General features: G+C 39.4%; 1 protein-coding gene across 1 annotated transcript; it reads left to right on the forward strand.

Annotated features, from left to right (window-relative positions):
* Nucleotides 1-1146: 1146 nt before the first annotated feature.
* Nucleotides 1147-11840, forward strand: LOC308173144 (tubby-related protein 3-like; the record flags this gene model as incomplete). Its single annotated transcript, XM_080548119.1, has 12 exons — nucleotides 1147-1161; nucleotides 4355-4475; nucleotides 4774-4887; nucleotides 5783-5893; nucleotides 6207-6338; nucleotides 6582-6799; nucleotides 7206-7373; nucleotides 7598-7710; nucleotides 7860-7968; nucleotides 10436-10534; nucleotides 11181-11352; nucleotides 11707-11840. The coding sequence occupies 12 exons, from the start codon at nucleotides 1147-1149 to the stop codon at nucleotides 11838-11840; spliced, it is 1506 nt and encodes a 501-aa protein (XP_080404245.1).
* Between the last annotated feature and the right edge of the window lie 4364 nt (nucleotides 11841-16204).

Below are 16204 nucleotides of genomic sequence, written 5' to 3' on the forward strand. Positions count from 1 at the left end.
TATGTGTGCAAAAAATGTCAAACAATTGTAAAATGTATTCCCCAGGCTTCAGGATGATCAGGACTCAACCAACCAGAAGGTAATATGTTCAATAAGAACAATCCTGGCTAGGCCAATCAGATGGTCAGGTATCCTCACTTCCATCTCTGTGTCTGTTCATGTGAGACCTTCAACAACATGTGTGTATGTCTGTATGTCTCTATGAACATGTTTGTATGTTTGTATGTATGAGTCAACATGTTTGTATGTCTGTATGTATGAGTCAATATGTTTGTATGTCTGTATGTATGAGTCAACATGTTTGTATGTCTGTATGTATGAGTCAACATGTTTGTATGTATGTCTGTATGAGTCAACATGTTTGTATGTATGTCTGTATGTATGAGTCTGTATGTATGAGTCAAACATGTTTGTATGTCTGTATGTATGAGTCAAACATGTTTGTATGTCTGTATGAGTCAACATGTTTGTATGTATGTCTGTATGTATGAGTCTGTATGTATGAGTCAAACATGTTTGTATGTCTGTATGTATGAGTCAAACATGTTTGTATGTCTGTATGGATGAGTCTGTATGTATGAGTCTGTATGTATGAGTCAACGTTAAGTTATTTGAGTCCCGTAGACGGTTACATTCGTGAGGCGTTTGACCACACAGGAAAGTGAACTTGTGTGAGTAATAATAATAATAATAATAATAATAATAATAATAATAATAATAATAATAATACATTTTATTTATGGGCGCCTTTCAAGGCTCTCAAGGACACCTTACAAGACAGTTTAAAACCACATATCAAAACATTAAAATCAACAAAGCAAAATGAGATAAAAACAGCAAAATCTGATATAACAACAAACAAAATGCAGGAGATCAAACCAACCATGTGTGCTGCACATTCACATAACAGACTCCCCACCCTGCTCCTGTGTCACGTTGGTTCTTCCTGGTGTGGTGACGTGTTTGCAGAGCAGATGGCTGTACACATTAATCCGATTAGCAACTTTCTGCTGATGGCGTCTCATTGAGTACAAGGCTTCTCACTCTCCCATTACCAATATTAGAAGTCATTTTTTGGACCTTTTAAGTCTTGGAAAAGTGCTTGTCCTATAGTAGTTTGTTGGAGCCCAAGTCACCAGCCAGACCATGTCTGCAGAGAAGGTAAATTAATGGACATTTTTTGTTTTGATGAACCTTAGTTACAAAGGTGTAATTGTGTGTGTCACACACTGATAGAGATAGGATTGGAGGGATATTGATGGTAGTGGTTATTGTGGTGTTATAGAGGTCATGGATAAAGTGCAATGTCTTTATGTTCTGTGCTGTCGATTTTTGTTTGATTATGATATTGTAAGTGTTATCTACGGTAAGTGTTATCTACAGTAGTGTCAATACAGACACAGTGTTTTAGAAGCTGATGGGTCATCAGCTAGACAATTCTGTGAACTGAGGGAAATGTTGTCAGTTCACTTGTAGAGTAATCAAATAATTCAAACTACTTATGTAATTCATCACACAGAGGTGATATTTATTTAATTGTGAAGCTGGTGATTTCCCTCAGTGTTCTGCGCGAGATGGATGGTTACGGTATAGAGAATGCAGACCTTCTGAGGTCAAATAAGAGGTCGTTCTTGTAAGAGGTAGTTATTGTTTTTATGGCAGGGAACTATTCAGAGAAAGTGTGCAGGTTACTCAACAAGTGTGGTGGCATAGGACCTGCTACAGTGCTGCCTGCAGATCAATGTCATATGGATTGTTAAAATGCTGTTATAAAGGTTCAAAACAGTTCATAACGACAGCCTACTGTACAGGACCCGACACTCCCTTGTGTAGCATGTACTCAGTACACCAGGGGAGGCTGGTGGAGGTAGAAATCGAAGGACGGGCTCATTGTAATGCATGGAACAGAATGAGGAATGGTGTTAAACACGTATGTTGTATATTGATACCATTCCTCATTTTATTCCATGCATTACAATGAGTCAGTCTCTCCTGCAATACCTACAATAGGATCAATCAGACCTGGTTACTGGGTCAAAGTCACAAGCCTCGTTCCTCTTGCACAGCAGGAGTCTGCTGCAGTCCACAGTTGGATTTATGTCACTTTTTTGGGTAAACAGCTGATCGTGAGCTTAGAATGATAAGGTTCTATCTCCGTTTAGAATGAGAAGGTTCTATCTCCGTTTAGGGCAGTTCAGAGATATTGACCGTCAATTTTTTTACATTCCATTATGTTTTGTGAGATGGAACCTTTGTATTTTATGAATTACTAACTCAAAAATGTCAACATTTAAAAAATAACACCACACAGGCATTAATAAACACCTAATGGATCAGATTATGTAAAAAAAACTAAATTTTGACAAAAATTGAGATAGAACCTTATAATTCTAACGTCACGTGATGGATGTGGCAAGGACTGACTATCCATGAGATCAAAATGATAGTGTTATTTTGAAGCTATACAGTGTTTGTTTACGATTAGATATTGAAGAACATAATGGAGTAAAACAAGATTTGGGGTTCTGATGGGCCAAGACTGTTGAATTAAGCTCATGGGGTATAATCAATGTATTTTCTTCAAGAATCAATGGCTATAATATCATTCATTTAAAAGTAAAAAAAAGTGATTACTATAGAAACACATTGAACCCAATGTTGTTCAGTGGCCTCTCCATACTGCATGCAACGCACGCACCTGTCTGCTCTGCGCCGTCACTCAGCTCAAGGATTGTCTGTTAGGTGAGGCCAGAAATAGAACCCCATGGCTGGGTGTGCTAATAGGCTTAGGCCTCTTCACTCTGTCAGCGTTCAAATGGCCAGGATCACTATTATATGACCTCCTTCTTTATTCTCTGCTTTTGGTGATGGTGAGAGTTGGTTCCACTCACTGTAGAGGGATTGTTAGCCTGCTGGAATATAATTGTAGACATCATGTGCGTATTGGGCGGCTGAGGCTGACTTCTGTGTGAGAGAGGAGTGACTGTGGAAGAGGGGCTTAGTGGAAGAGGGGCTGTGTGTACAGTACAGTATGTGTTTAGAGTTTGAATTTGGAGAGGCAATGACTGAAACCAGGTGATTAGCTTAAACATCAAGCCCCTGGAGTGTGTTTCATTGGGAACGTTTTATTGAGTTTGACAATGTAATTAGGGTTTCCACAATTGTGACAGGTCCATGTATATCTGCCGTGTTTTCAGCCATATCATGCCATTTTCCTTGTTATAAGGAGTTTCCCCCAAGCACTATAACCTGCATGTTGACATGGCTCTAGTTCACCCTTCTCTGTAATTATACACGTTTTTTAAGGTCATGTTCTCACACGAAAGTCCGAATCAGGACCCGGAGCAAGTGGATGAGTTTGCAACATTGTTGCATCAATTATTTCTCTGATTTGCGTTCTCACAGCCCTTTATGTAAACGAAGTAACATACGCAATCGAAGCAACAGACGTGGTAGTTGATTGGTCAGAAAAATTGAAAATTGCCCGTTCGTCCCGCTCTTATCCAGATCAACATCCATGCGCTGTTGTTTTCCTATGGACAGCCTCGATGCGTCGTTTCTAACCGGAGCGAAACCACCCTTTTCAAGCGGAGCATCCGTTGGTTCTTTGCTCCGGGAGTTACTTCGAATGCGCGTTCTCACAGCTCCAAACGACGCAGAGCAAAGCGAATTGTATCCTAAACTCCGTTTCAAGTGAAGCAAATGTCCTAGTGAGAACACACCCTAAGTGATGCAACATGTTGTGTTTGTGATTGATTATGACCATGATGCTCCTGGCCCTAAACAAGTGAGAGTTAGTGCATTGTGTCATGAGAATGGCATAATGGTTATATTGTCGGGTTACTGGAATTCTCTAATGATGAAAATCTACTCTAGTTAGAAAATAAATTAAAGTTAACACTTTACAGTAGCTTGCTAACAATGTTGCATTCCGAAGTTTAGTATTTTAGAATAGTGTTGTTTTATTATCATAAAAATAAAGTAATACAGTCATAACAACATCTTAAAACAACATACTGAGCTCCAACAGCATTACTATACAGAGCACCTATGGCATAACCACATCTAAGCTACAGTATAATATTGTAAAGTGTTTGAGTTGTTTGTTTCTTTATATCCTTCTGCTGGCATTCTCCACTGTATGTTTTATGGGTAAGTCACCTCTCTACACTTCCAATACATTTGTATTAGTAAATCAGTATTACTCAATACTGTAGCTTTAACACACACACACACACACACACACACACACACACACACACACACACACACACACACACACACACACACACATTCGTATTGTGTATTGTAGCTTCATGTCATGATTCTTTCTCCTGTAGAACATGATCATTAGAAGCCAAAGAAGAAGAAGGCAGAGTCTGTCCCAGCCACTAATGGCACAGAGGCCAAGCCTAGAAAGACCAGGATCAAGAAGACAGAAGAGCTGTCAGGAGCAGGGAGTCCTGCTGTTCAAAGTATGGGCTGCCCTGCACACTGCCTGTTGTAGTTTGAATCATTCGATGATAATACAGTATGCTGGTGAAGGTAGACATTGGACAGCCGCACGTGTTTGATTACCATTCTTCATTCCCTTCCATGCATTACAATGAGCCTCTGATTTCTACCTCCACCAGCCTCCCTTGGTATACTGTATGTCTCAGGTAGTAGCCTAGAGGCCAATGCTAAACACAATGCCTCAATGAAATTAATCAATCCATTCTCTTTCTACTGTATCCGTGATTGTGTTCTCTCTTCTCATTCTCTCCCTATAAGATGGGAAGAAAGTCAAGAAAAAGAAACCAGAGAAGGATAAAGAAGAACCAGAGAAAGAGAAAGCTGAGCTAAAGAAGAAGGAGAAAGCCAAAAGTGTTCCAAAGAAAAAGAAAAGTAAGTCATCTGTATAACTTGGATGAAGTGCAAGTTCAACAGTAATATACTTTTTTAATCCCAATTGAATTGTGACAGGGTCTGGTGAAAAAGTCCTCAAGTAGGGCAAAGTATTTTTTTTACAGATTATAAAAGGGTAGATTGTAAGCTTTCAAATGATGTGTCATACATTGAAATCTGAAAATAGTTGAATAAGTCAAATACCGCTCTGAATCAAATGCTCTGAATCAAAACACACGCAAAACAGCTGCTAGTAGCTATCAGCTAAGAAGCAACATTGTTATTAACATCTAAATGCATGTTTATAATAATAATAATAATAATAATACATTATACTTATATAGCGCTTTTCTAGACACTCAAATACACTTTACAAACTGAAAAGATTGAGTAGTAATAATAAAAAGAAACAAAAGGTAAATAGAAGAAAGTATACTAAACTAATTAAGGTAGTGCTGGGGACACATGGGAAGGGGAGGGGGAGAGGGTTAACTGGTTTATCACATCACAATATGCTGATAGAGCATTAGCATGCTAAAAACACATAACTACACATAATTAGATGATCACACAGTCCTTGCTTTTGAACACGTTCTAAAACGTAAGTTTGTTTGCAAGCCATGTATCACTTACCCCAGTAGCCTATGGCAGATGATGCAGTGATTCCAATTCACAAACTATTATTTTGTGTATTTAATGGATTTAGTATTTAGTGTATTTAGTGATCCTAAAAACAGTTGTTTGTTATATCGAATGGGCTCTTCAACACGTCAACTTTCGTAATAAGCAAAAAAAATAAGCAAAAAAATGGGTAATTTGAGTGACTTTAGAATTGCCAACATGTAGACCTTTTCACCAGCTGGTGTCACAATGGTGCTCTGTTTTTCTGCAGAAGAAGAAGATGATGATGATGATGACGATGATGAGGAAGACACTCCACTAAAAAAGACTAAGAAAAAGACCACAAAGGAAAGTGACACCAAAGAGAAGAAATCTAAAGCTAAAGGTGGGCAGGTGTAGAAACGCTCTTTTCTTCAATGAGTTACTAGAGAGAACAGGAGCTAATACCTGGCTTTAATACCTGGCTTTTCTCTCAAGGATCGGATTAGCTGGAAAATGTCATTGTGTAATGGTGAGGGAGAGAAACAGGGTGGTGGTGGTGTATGTGTGTGTGTGTGTGTGGGGGGGGGGGTGCATCTTATAACAATTCACATAGTGATCTCATAGTTATGAGTCCCCACATAATAACATATATTTCAATGATTGGATAGATTGTCTGTTGTGAACAATTGTTGTCCCTGTTGTATGTTTTTTTTTAGATGAGAAAGAATCTGACAGTAAAGGAAAATCCAAGACCAAGAAGGAGAAGGAGAAGGAGAAGAAGGAACCTGCCTCAATGTTCCAGATAAACGGAGATAAAGACAAATCAGACTCAAAGAGCAAGAAGAAAGGTGAGAGCTCATGTATTCAAATTAAAGATCCATTTTTAACTGCTGCAATTTCATGGATAAATTAATGATTAACATTGTGGTTGAAAATCTCAAATCTACTTGTAGTTCTTTCAAAACCAGCATCTCTATAACATATGACTCATAACATCTCTATAATCAGTTATGATATAACCTGTTATAGCCTGATATAACCTGATATGATATAGCTATGATTGTAACCTGTTGTAACATCTCTATAACCAGTTACCAAATCCGAGAGTGATGACAGCGAACCAGAGACCAAACCCAGCAAGTCAAAGAAGAAGGCAACTGCCAACCCAGCATCCATGTTCCAGACCGGAGGAGACAAGGACAAGGACAAGAGCAAAGACAAGGACAAAGACAAAGACAAAGACAAAGACAAAGACAAGGACAAAGATAAAGACAAAGACAAAAAGGGAAAGAAGAAAGGTAAGTGTTATGTACCTGTGTTTACAGCTCAGGTGTTTGGGCCTCATTCTGTGAGAAAGTGAAAGCTAACTGTCTGGTATGGTTTCATCGTCAACCTCAGCCAAAGCAGAAGAGAGTGAGTCTGAAGAAGAGGTGACCGCGAAGAAGAAGAAGGGCAAAGGGAAAAAGGGGAAAAAGGTGGGTTTATGTACGGTACTAGGTATTCTCATTATGTTGTTTGTCCTTGTTATATGACATATATATATATATATTTTGGTCATCTCAGTATAAAACCGGTAGCAACAGTGTCGTAGGGCCAACGTCTCTCTTACCACTTTTTTATCAAGATGCATCTGACTTATTCTTATTCAAGTATATCTCGTACATAAGTATATATAATGATGATGTGATTTTGGATTTCTCTGTTCTCTTGTCTAGGAGGAGAGGGTCCCCTCCCCTGACATTGAGTTTGACAACCTGGAGGAGTTTGTCCTGCAACCAGCCCAACAGGGAGTGACTGTCAAATGCAAGATGACTCGGGACAAAAGGGGGATGGATAAGGGCTTCTACCCCACTTACTACCTCCACCTCGACAATGATAAAAAGGTATGGGGATCCTAGAGGCCATGCTGGGTTCACTCCTCACTCATCCATACTGACTTTCTACGTGAAATGCTTTGAATACACTTTGAATGGATTGGACTTGACTTGTGGCAGAGGTTCTTGATTTGTGTGTCATTTTGTGTCATTAATCATGAAGAGTGGTTGGATGTCATATGCATCTGAGGAATGTTTCATTATAGAGATGATTTCATACTGTGTCTTTATAGGTCTTTCTGTTGGCTGGAAGGAAACGAAAGAAAAGCACCACCTCAAATTACCTGATCTCCATCGACCCCACAGATCTGTCCAGGGGTGGAGACAACTTCATTGGGAAATTGAGGTAGGCCTATACTGTTAAATTCCTAGATAAATGTTGAAATACTAAATTAGCTTTAATAAAATAATTGGGGCCAAATAATAAATCTATCCCAAAAGTTGTATTAAGTATGCTTATAAGATTTAGATTTGACTCTAGATCTGACTCTCCAGGTCCAACATGATGGGGACTAAGTTCACAGTGTTTGACAACGCCCTGCACCCAGACCGAGCTCTGCCAGACATGTCCAACGCTCGCCAGGAGCTGGCAGCCATCATCTTCGTAAGACAGCCACTGAAACCTTGTGTTCTCTCCTCATGCAGTGCACCCTAGAGACGTTGTAATACTGTATCCTACGCTGCTGTTATACCTGTGTAGTAATGCAATAACTAATGAAAAGTAAATAAACAGTGTTATTACGTAGTAACTTTGTGTAATAACCTGTGTTATAATGCAATAATTACAGTGGTATTATAATGAGAAAGTGATTTTCAGACAACTTACTGATTTTCTTAGCAAAAACACGAAACAAGTTTCAATCAGGTTTTCGTTCTAACCACAGTACTGAGACTGCATTAGTAAAGGTTGTAAACAATCTCAGACTTATCATAGATGCTGGTGGTGTATCAGTTCTTGTCTTGTTAGATGTGAGTGCTGCTTTTGATACAGTGGATCACACTATTCTAATACATCGCTTAGAAAACTGTGTCGGTCTCTCAGGACTTGTATTAGAGTGGTTTAAATCTTATCTAGCTGGTAGGCATTTCTCTGTTGTCCTGGGAGACTCTGTTTCTGATAAAATTGACATCACATGTGGGGTCCCTTAGGGGTCTATTCTTGGTCCCTTGCTCTTCTCCCTGTACATGATCCCATTAGGTGGAATCATCAGAAAACATGATGTACATTTTCATAGTTATGCTGATGATACTCAGCTGTACATATCAGTTATCTACATCACATATCTATTGCCTGATAATTCACATGCACTCAGATGAGTTGTCTCCGAGATATACAACTTTGGACGTCCAACATTTTTCTACAACTAAATCAGGACAAAACTGAGATTCTTGTCTTTGGACCAAAACCACAAATTGTCAAATACGATGGTTTCATACCTTGCTTTCAAACTGCAAACGTGAAGCTAAGAATCTAGGTGTGATTATAGATTCTGACTTAAGCTTTGAGCCTCACATCTCATCTATCACTAGAAATGCTTTTTATCATCTACGGAATATTGCAAAAGTTAGAAATGTTCTCCGGCAAGATGATTGTTATTACATGTTTCATCATTGTTATTACATGTTTGGACTATTGTAACAATCTCCTTTCTGGTCTTCTGAAGAAAGCTATTGGCCAGCTGCAATTAGTCCAAAATGCAGCAGCGAGAGTTTTAACCAAAACAAGCAGACAAGCTCATATAACTCCTATTTTAGAAACTCTACACTGGCTTCCTGTTAAGTTTAGAATAGATTTCAAGATCCTTCTGCTTGTTTATAAAGCTCTCACTGGCACAGCACCAGAATATCTGAAAGACCTGTTGCTAGCATATCAGCCCAATAGAGCTCTCAGGTCTTCTGACGCTGGTTTTCTCTGTGTACCACGAAGAGATTTGGTGAGGCTGCATTCTCATTTTATGCAGCCAAATTGTGGAATGCACTGCCAGTTTACATTAGGGATGCAACCTCAGCAAATATGTTCAAGTCAAGACTAAAAACCCATCTTTTTAATATTGCCTTTAAATTACAAAATAATGAAATTAAGATTATATAATGATTAAAGCACTTTGAGCTGCAACGTTTGTAGGAAAAGCGCTATACAAATGAAGTTATTATTATTATTATTATTATTATTATTATATAGCAACGTAATGTAAAAAGTGACCAGGGATCTAAACTCTCTCCTTCTCTCCTGGTCTCTCTCTCCTTCTCTCCTGGTCTCTCTCTCCTTCTCTCCTGGTCTCTCTCTCCTTCTCTCCTGGTCTCTCTGACCTTCTCTCCTGGTCTCTCTGACCGCTGGTTCTTTCCTTCTCTCCTGGTCTCTCTGACCTTCTCTCCTTCTCTCCTGGTCTCTCTCTCCTTCTCTCCTGGTCTCTCTCTCCTTCTCTCCTGGTCTCTCTCTCCTTCTCTCCTGGTCTCTCTGACCTTCTCTCCTTCTCTCCTGGTCTCTCTCTCCTTCTCTCCTGGTCTCTCTGACCTTCTCTCCTTCTCTCCTGGTCTCTCTCTCCTTCTCTCCTGGTCTCTCTGACCTTCTCTCCTGGTCTCTCTCTCCTTCTCTCCTGGTCTCTCTCTCCTTCTCTCCTGGTCTCTCTCTCCTTCTCTCCTGGTCTCTCTGACCGCTGGTTCTCTCCTTCTCTCCTGGTCTCTCTCTCCTTCTCTCCTGGTCTCTCTGACCTTCTCTCCTGGTCTCTCTGACCGCTGGTTCTCTCCTTCTCTCCTGGTCTCTCTCTCCTTCTCTCCTGGTCTCTCTGACCTTCTCTCCTGGTCTCTCTGACCGCTGGTTCTCTCCTTCTCTCCTGGTCTCTCTCTCCTTCTCTCCTGGTCTCTCTCTCCTTCTCTCCTGGTCTCTCTGACCGCTGGTTCTCTCCTTCTCTCCTGGTCTCTCTCTCCTTCTCTCCTGGTCTCTCTGACCTTCTCTCCTGGTCTCTCTGACCGCTGGTTCTCTCCTTCTCTCCTGGTCTCTCTCTCCTTCTCTCCTGGTCTCTCTGACCTTCTCTCCTTCTCTCCTGGTCTCTCTGACCGCTGGTTGTTAGGAGACCAACATCCTGGGGATGAAAGGGCCCAGGAGGATGACAGTGATCATCCCGGGAATGAACAAGGACAGTGACAGAGTGCCCCTACAACCTCGGAGTGTAAGCACCTGGACACCTGTTGTTACCAAGACAGGCTGGTGGAGGTACAAATCAGATGACGGGCTAATTGTAATGCATGGAATGGAATGAGGAATGATACCAAACACATGTGTTTGCCTCCACCATCCTCCTCAGGCTGCCTCCACCAGCCACCCCTGCTTGTTTCATACAGTAGTGTTCCATTATGCCCAAATTATTGTTAAGAGTACAATCACATGGATATGCTACGGTACATGTGGGAATACGGTACATGTGGGAAAACTAGGGTTAGGGTTAGGTGCTACGTCGACGTGGTACATGCTGGCATGTCTAACCCTACCCCTAATCCTAACCCTAACCCTAACCCTAACCGTAGCACCCTAGCACCTAACCCTAACCCTAGTTTTCCCACATGTACCGTATTCCCACATGTACCGTAACATATATATTCCCATGATTTCAAGCCAAATTGAGCTTGCACACTGCTCATGCAACCGCCAGCAAACACCAACAGTGACTAACTTTCTAGGGTTACATATTGTATATTACAGGCAAACATTACCAGTAAAGCAACATACAGTGAACTACACATCTCCTTCCAAAGACTGGACTTAACTGTAAGTGTGACCAGACTAATGTTAATCGCACTCCTCCACTCTGTTTTTAGGACAATGATGGTCTTCTGATCCGGTACCAGAACAGAAACTTGGATAATCTGATCGAACTTCACAACAAGACCCCCACGTGGAATGAGGACACAGCCTCTCATGTGTTGAATTTCAACGGCAGGGTCACCCAGGCCTCCATCAAGAACTTCCAGATAGTCCACACCAAAGACAGTGAGCAAGAGAGGACGAACCAAACACTACCTACTTCTTGTTCCTCATTGAGTAGTTAACATGATCTTGAAGTTGTGTATTTACAGTATGTATTTATGCACAGATGGACAACAGTTAACTGTTAACTAACTGACCTTTTCTAAAGCTGAGAAGGTGGAAACGAGCTAGAATAATATACCCATTTCACATGGTAGTCTTACAGTCTGATACGATTGTGTTGGCAGGGCGTTTAAACAACACACAAGTGTTGTTTATAAAAAAAGTCCCACTAAAGCGTTACATCTACAAATGCATTAGTATCTTGTCTTGTAAAATGTGTTATTTGATCTAAGAGACGTCTTCTCTTTCTTCCAGTTGAATACATCGTGATGCAGTTTGGAAGAGTCGCAGACGATGCTTTCACTCTGGACTATAACTACCCTATGTGTGCAGTGCAGGCCTTCGCCATCGCTCTGTCCAGCTTCGATGGTAAAATAGCCTGTGAATAAAAACAAGACCCTGGATACTGGAGCCTCCTCATGCTGCTGCTGCTGCTACTCATGTCGTGCATACGTCAGATGCCCACAACCAGACACAATCATTTCCTTGGCCAGACTTTTTTTTTTTAACAATTCAGACTGCCATGCAAGATGAGTGGAACAATGGAGTTCTTTACAGTAGAGTATTCTGTGACAAAAGTCACAGAGTGAGCACTGGAGCTCCCTGTGAGCTATAAGAATAAGCATTACACCACTACAGGACTTTGGGGATGACAGAACATTGAGGCATAACCTCATTTACATGAGGAATCGAAATTGTCCCTCTATTCTACCTTCCTACCCTCTATTCTACCTTCCTAGCGTGTAAGAACATTTCATTTGTTGTGTACACGTCGAATAGTCACTCATTGTAATGGGATGTATATTAGAGATCATAATTACTGTAGATAACATGGCTGGGTCCTCCTTGACATGTAGGACAATATTTGCAAAAAGTATTTAAATAGTTGGTTGCATTAGATTTAAGTATTCTATGATTGTAGCATCATGAAATGTACTTTGTAATCACAATGCGTGCTCAGCATTTATGCCCCCATTAGTGATTTTGAATCACAAACATTATGGCCTCCAAAAACAATCAAGATTTACTTTTGCAATCAGTTGTATAAAGACATATTGCTTGTAATGTGTAACTATGAACATATTCTTTTCTTTTTCTTTTTTTTGTTTCCTTTACTGTTTACATGCCACTTGTCAATTGTCAAATGTGTTTTTTGTTTTGCCTTTTTCTATCCTCTCTTAGACTTGTCATGACTTTGTATGAAGCATGGTGATAATTGTAACCAGTAGCATACTTGGGTCAAACAGTGTTGGAAATCCTCTCAAATACTCTGAGCTGCTTGAACTTGCCTGGAGTGCCAGATGGGGTAGGGTTAGAACTGTTGGGACGATTCCATTGGTCCGTTTGCACCACCAGGCAAACACTAATTATTTCAAATTTCATCAAATATAATTTGGACCCAGGCCTGACCAGTACTTACTGACCTGTTGGGAATATGTGTGGATTTGTATGATGGCAAAGTAAAGCAATGAACTTCAGTGTCTTGTAACATTCTCTTGAATAAAAGTTGCATGCTTGAGTGTATAGCACAACATGCTAGATTAAGAATAAATCTGCAAATAATCTGCAAAACAAGGATTTCTCACATCATTAACTATTTGTAGCAAAAAATGTATTCATATTTAATAGATTTATAAATATAGATAAACTACAGTTGATAGTTTGAAATGTATATTTAAAAGCACTATTTTAGATTCTAGTAAGTATCATTGGAAAGCTACATTGACCAGATTTCTTGGTTCCTTTTTCTGAGATTTCGGACTATTGAGGTTGGCTGACATGGAGATATTTGTCCCTAGAAAAATAAGGTTTTGGGACAATGCCAACATCTACAATATGAACGAATGGTTGGTTACACATGAAGAATAGTTTGGGTTTCTACTTCAAGACACACACTGCTCTTCAGTGTTTGTGGGTTGAGAGAGAAGCTTGCATTTAGGATGAAAAACCTGTTTGGGCTAAGGAGCCTGAGAGGGAGTGAAAGGTGTGGATTCTGCCCGAACCTGCTCCGGCAGTTGTCCAAACTCGCAGACGCAGTGAAGCTTGACACAGGCAAGGTTTCTGGACAGATGCTCAGAGTGCCTCATAGATTTGTGTGCATAAGGAAGTGTGCAACAGCAATGTATATCTATATGAAGTTGTTATTGATCTCACCTTTGGAGCACGTTTTATGCATAAACTCACAATGTACAGTACAGTCAATCTTGAAATAACAACAGTTGCAATCATGGGTTTGGCCAACAGAAGGAGCTATTGCCAGATTTAAAGATGTGCTTATGAAAGTTTATGGAAACTCTCAACAAATGATGACCAAATGATCTTTATAATTCCAAGCTATATACCGAAAGAATGACATCCTATTGCATAGGTCTCTGATTACATCATGGAGGTTGACACTGTTTCACCTTACCATAGAGATACATTACACTGTTTGACCTTACCACAGTGGAATGTGTACAATTCCTCAGGAATTCCTCTTGATTACGATGGGTGATATACACATAGTTATAATGATAATGACTATAATAATAATTGTATTATTATTATTAGTAGTAGTATTAGTAGTATTAGTAGTAGTAGTAGTAGTAGTAGTAGTAGTAGTAGTAGTAGTAGTAGTAGTAGTAGTAGTAGTAGTAGTAGTAGTAGTAGTAGTAGTAGTAGTAGTAGTAGTAGTATTGATGTTGTTATTATAATTATTATTGTTGTATTTTTCAATACAACATGTATGTATATCATTATATTATAATACATGTAAATATAATATTGATGTTATTATATTATACAACAATAACATTATATAATATTCATATTGATATCTAAGTCCTTTTTCCCCCCTTTTACATGCCATTTATCACAACCAGAGAAGGCAAGCAGAGCAGCTTGTATCCATTGGAAAGAGGTCATATCTTACAGTAAAACTGTATTTTCAAAGTGTGGGGGTGGAGATTGGAGGGAAGTCACTGCCCCCGAGTCTGTGGATCGACGCTCAACAGAAGCTCCTCCTTGAACGTTTTTTTTCTCCGTTTTCCAGTGTAGTGCGTTGATTTCATACCAAAGTCATACTTCACATTCCACTTATACTGTCAAACCGGGAGAAATATTACTGAAAACAATAAGGCGCCAAAAAAATTAAAAAGTATAAAAATTAATGGGTTGTTCTCGCTTTTGTCAGGAAAGGTGACTATCAAAAAAGGTCAGTATGCATGAGTTTACTCTCTTTGTTGAAGAGCTTTCGCTGAAGTTCTTGAATCTCTCTCGCTGAAGTTTTCAGATCATTGTCATTTTTTGCATTTTTCCGTGGAACTCCGTAACAGCGTCGGTCGGTCGGGAGGGAAGAACTGCGGAATTGTTCTTATGTGCGACTTTCTTTCCCCTGTGTGCAGGAAACATTTGCTAAGCATTTCATTTATTAATTGTACTCGTTGGCCATTTATTTATATGACAATTGTTATAATAATATTGACATTAGTCCTCATCTTTGTTGAAAGGACAACGAACATGTTTTCTTTCTTTTTCGTACAGTTGCTGGGACCTGTCCTGTGGATCACTTTGACTTTCCCCCAAACTTGTTCTGGAGAAGAATCGAGTCCTTATACCCCAGGATTGACAGAAAGGGACAAACTAATTGGAGGAAAAACATAACTTACAATTTCAAGCGCTGATTTGCTGCATCCCATAGGTAAGTGTTACCTATTTGTTTGATAACATTGTGTCCTTGTTTGATAACATTGTGTCCTTGTTTGATAACATTGTGTCCTTTAAAGACTTTAAAAGTCTGTCCCCCAATTAATATGTCTCATTAAGATCCCTAGTATGGCTGTGTCTAGTAACCAAGAACATTATCATACTCTCAAGACTAATGTCCTAAGAAGCTATTTCTTTTTTTTTTCTTCCAATGGGCATAATTAGCCCATTGACTTTCATGTACAATTGGTGTTTTCATTTGTTATTAGAAAATGAAATGGATTGACTTAAAAGTCTGTCATCAGTGCAGCATTACTAAGGGAAATCTCAGTTTCTCATGGAACAAACTAACTGGTTTCTCTTGTTCTAAAATGGTCATCATGCTTTATCACTGAAGAAATACATGTAAAACTTTAATTTAAATTAAAAACCTAATAAGAATAGATCATTTTCTTTCAGAATGTTGATAAAAAAGTTAGTACCAAAGTTCCTAAGTGTAAACCCATAAGAGCAGTCAGGCTCAGATTTACTTTCCATTTCAATCCTAATCTGACTTTCTATTCCATTCTAGGTTTGCATAATGCGTACAAGAGAGTTTGTCTTTATAACGGGCTGATCCCATTGGCTCTTTTTCATAGAGAACAGTGATGATACACTGTTAAGTCTCACTAAGTATATAATCCTTATGTGGGGATTTGAGATACATAGATCTGTATTTCACCTACTGTATAATTATATAAATACCTTGTCAAGCAACACCTGTTCACGGTGTGCTATTGGTTATACTTGCTTAAACAAACTACTCCTGAGCCGAACACTTATGCTGATTAGAAGACAGGATTTTTGTTTCCCTTTTTCATCCAAATCTTGTAAACAGGCTTACACAATGATACGATGACTCAAATCACCATCTGCCATTCAACAGGTTTGGTTTGAACAATAGAATGCTGTCTTTCAGGTTCATCATAACCAAGACAACCAGAATAGCCTGTTAACGCCAAGGGTTGAAATTATACACACACACACACACACACACACACACACACACACACACACACACACACACACA

This window comes from Nansenia antarctica (genome assembly GCF_963989245.1).
Source record: "Nansenia antarctica genome assembly, chromosome: 18".
In the NCBI taxonomy this organism is placed as follows: domain Eukaryota; kingdom Metazoa; phylum Chordata; class Actinopteri; order Argentiniformes; family Microstomatidae; genus Nansenia; species Nansenia antarctica.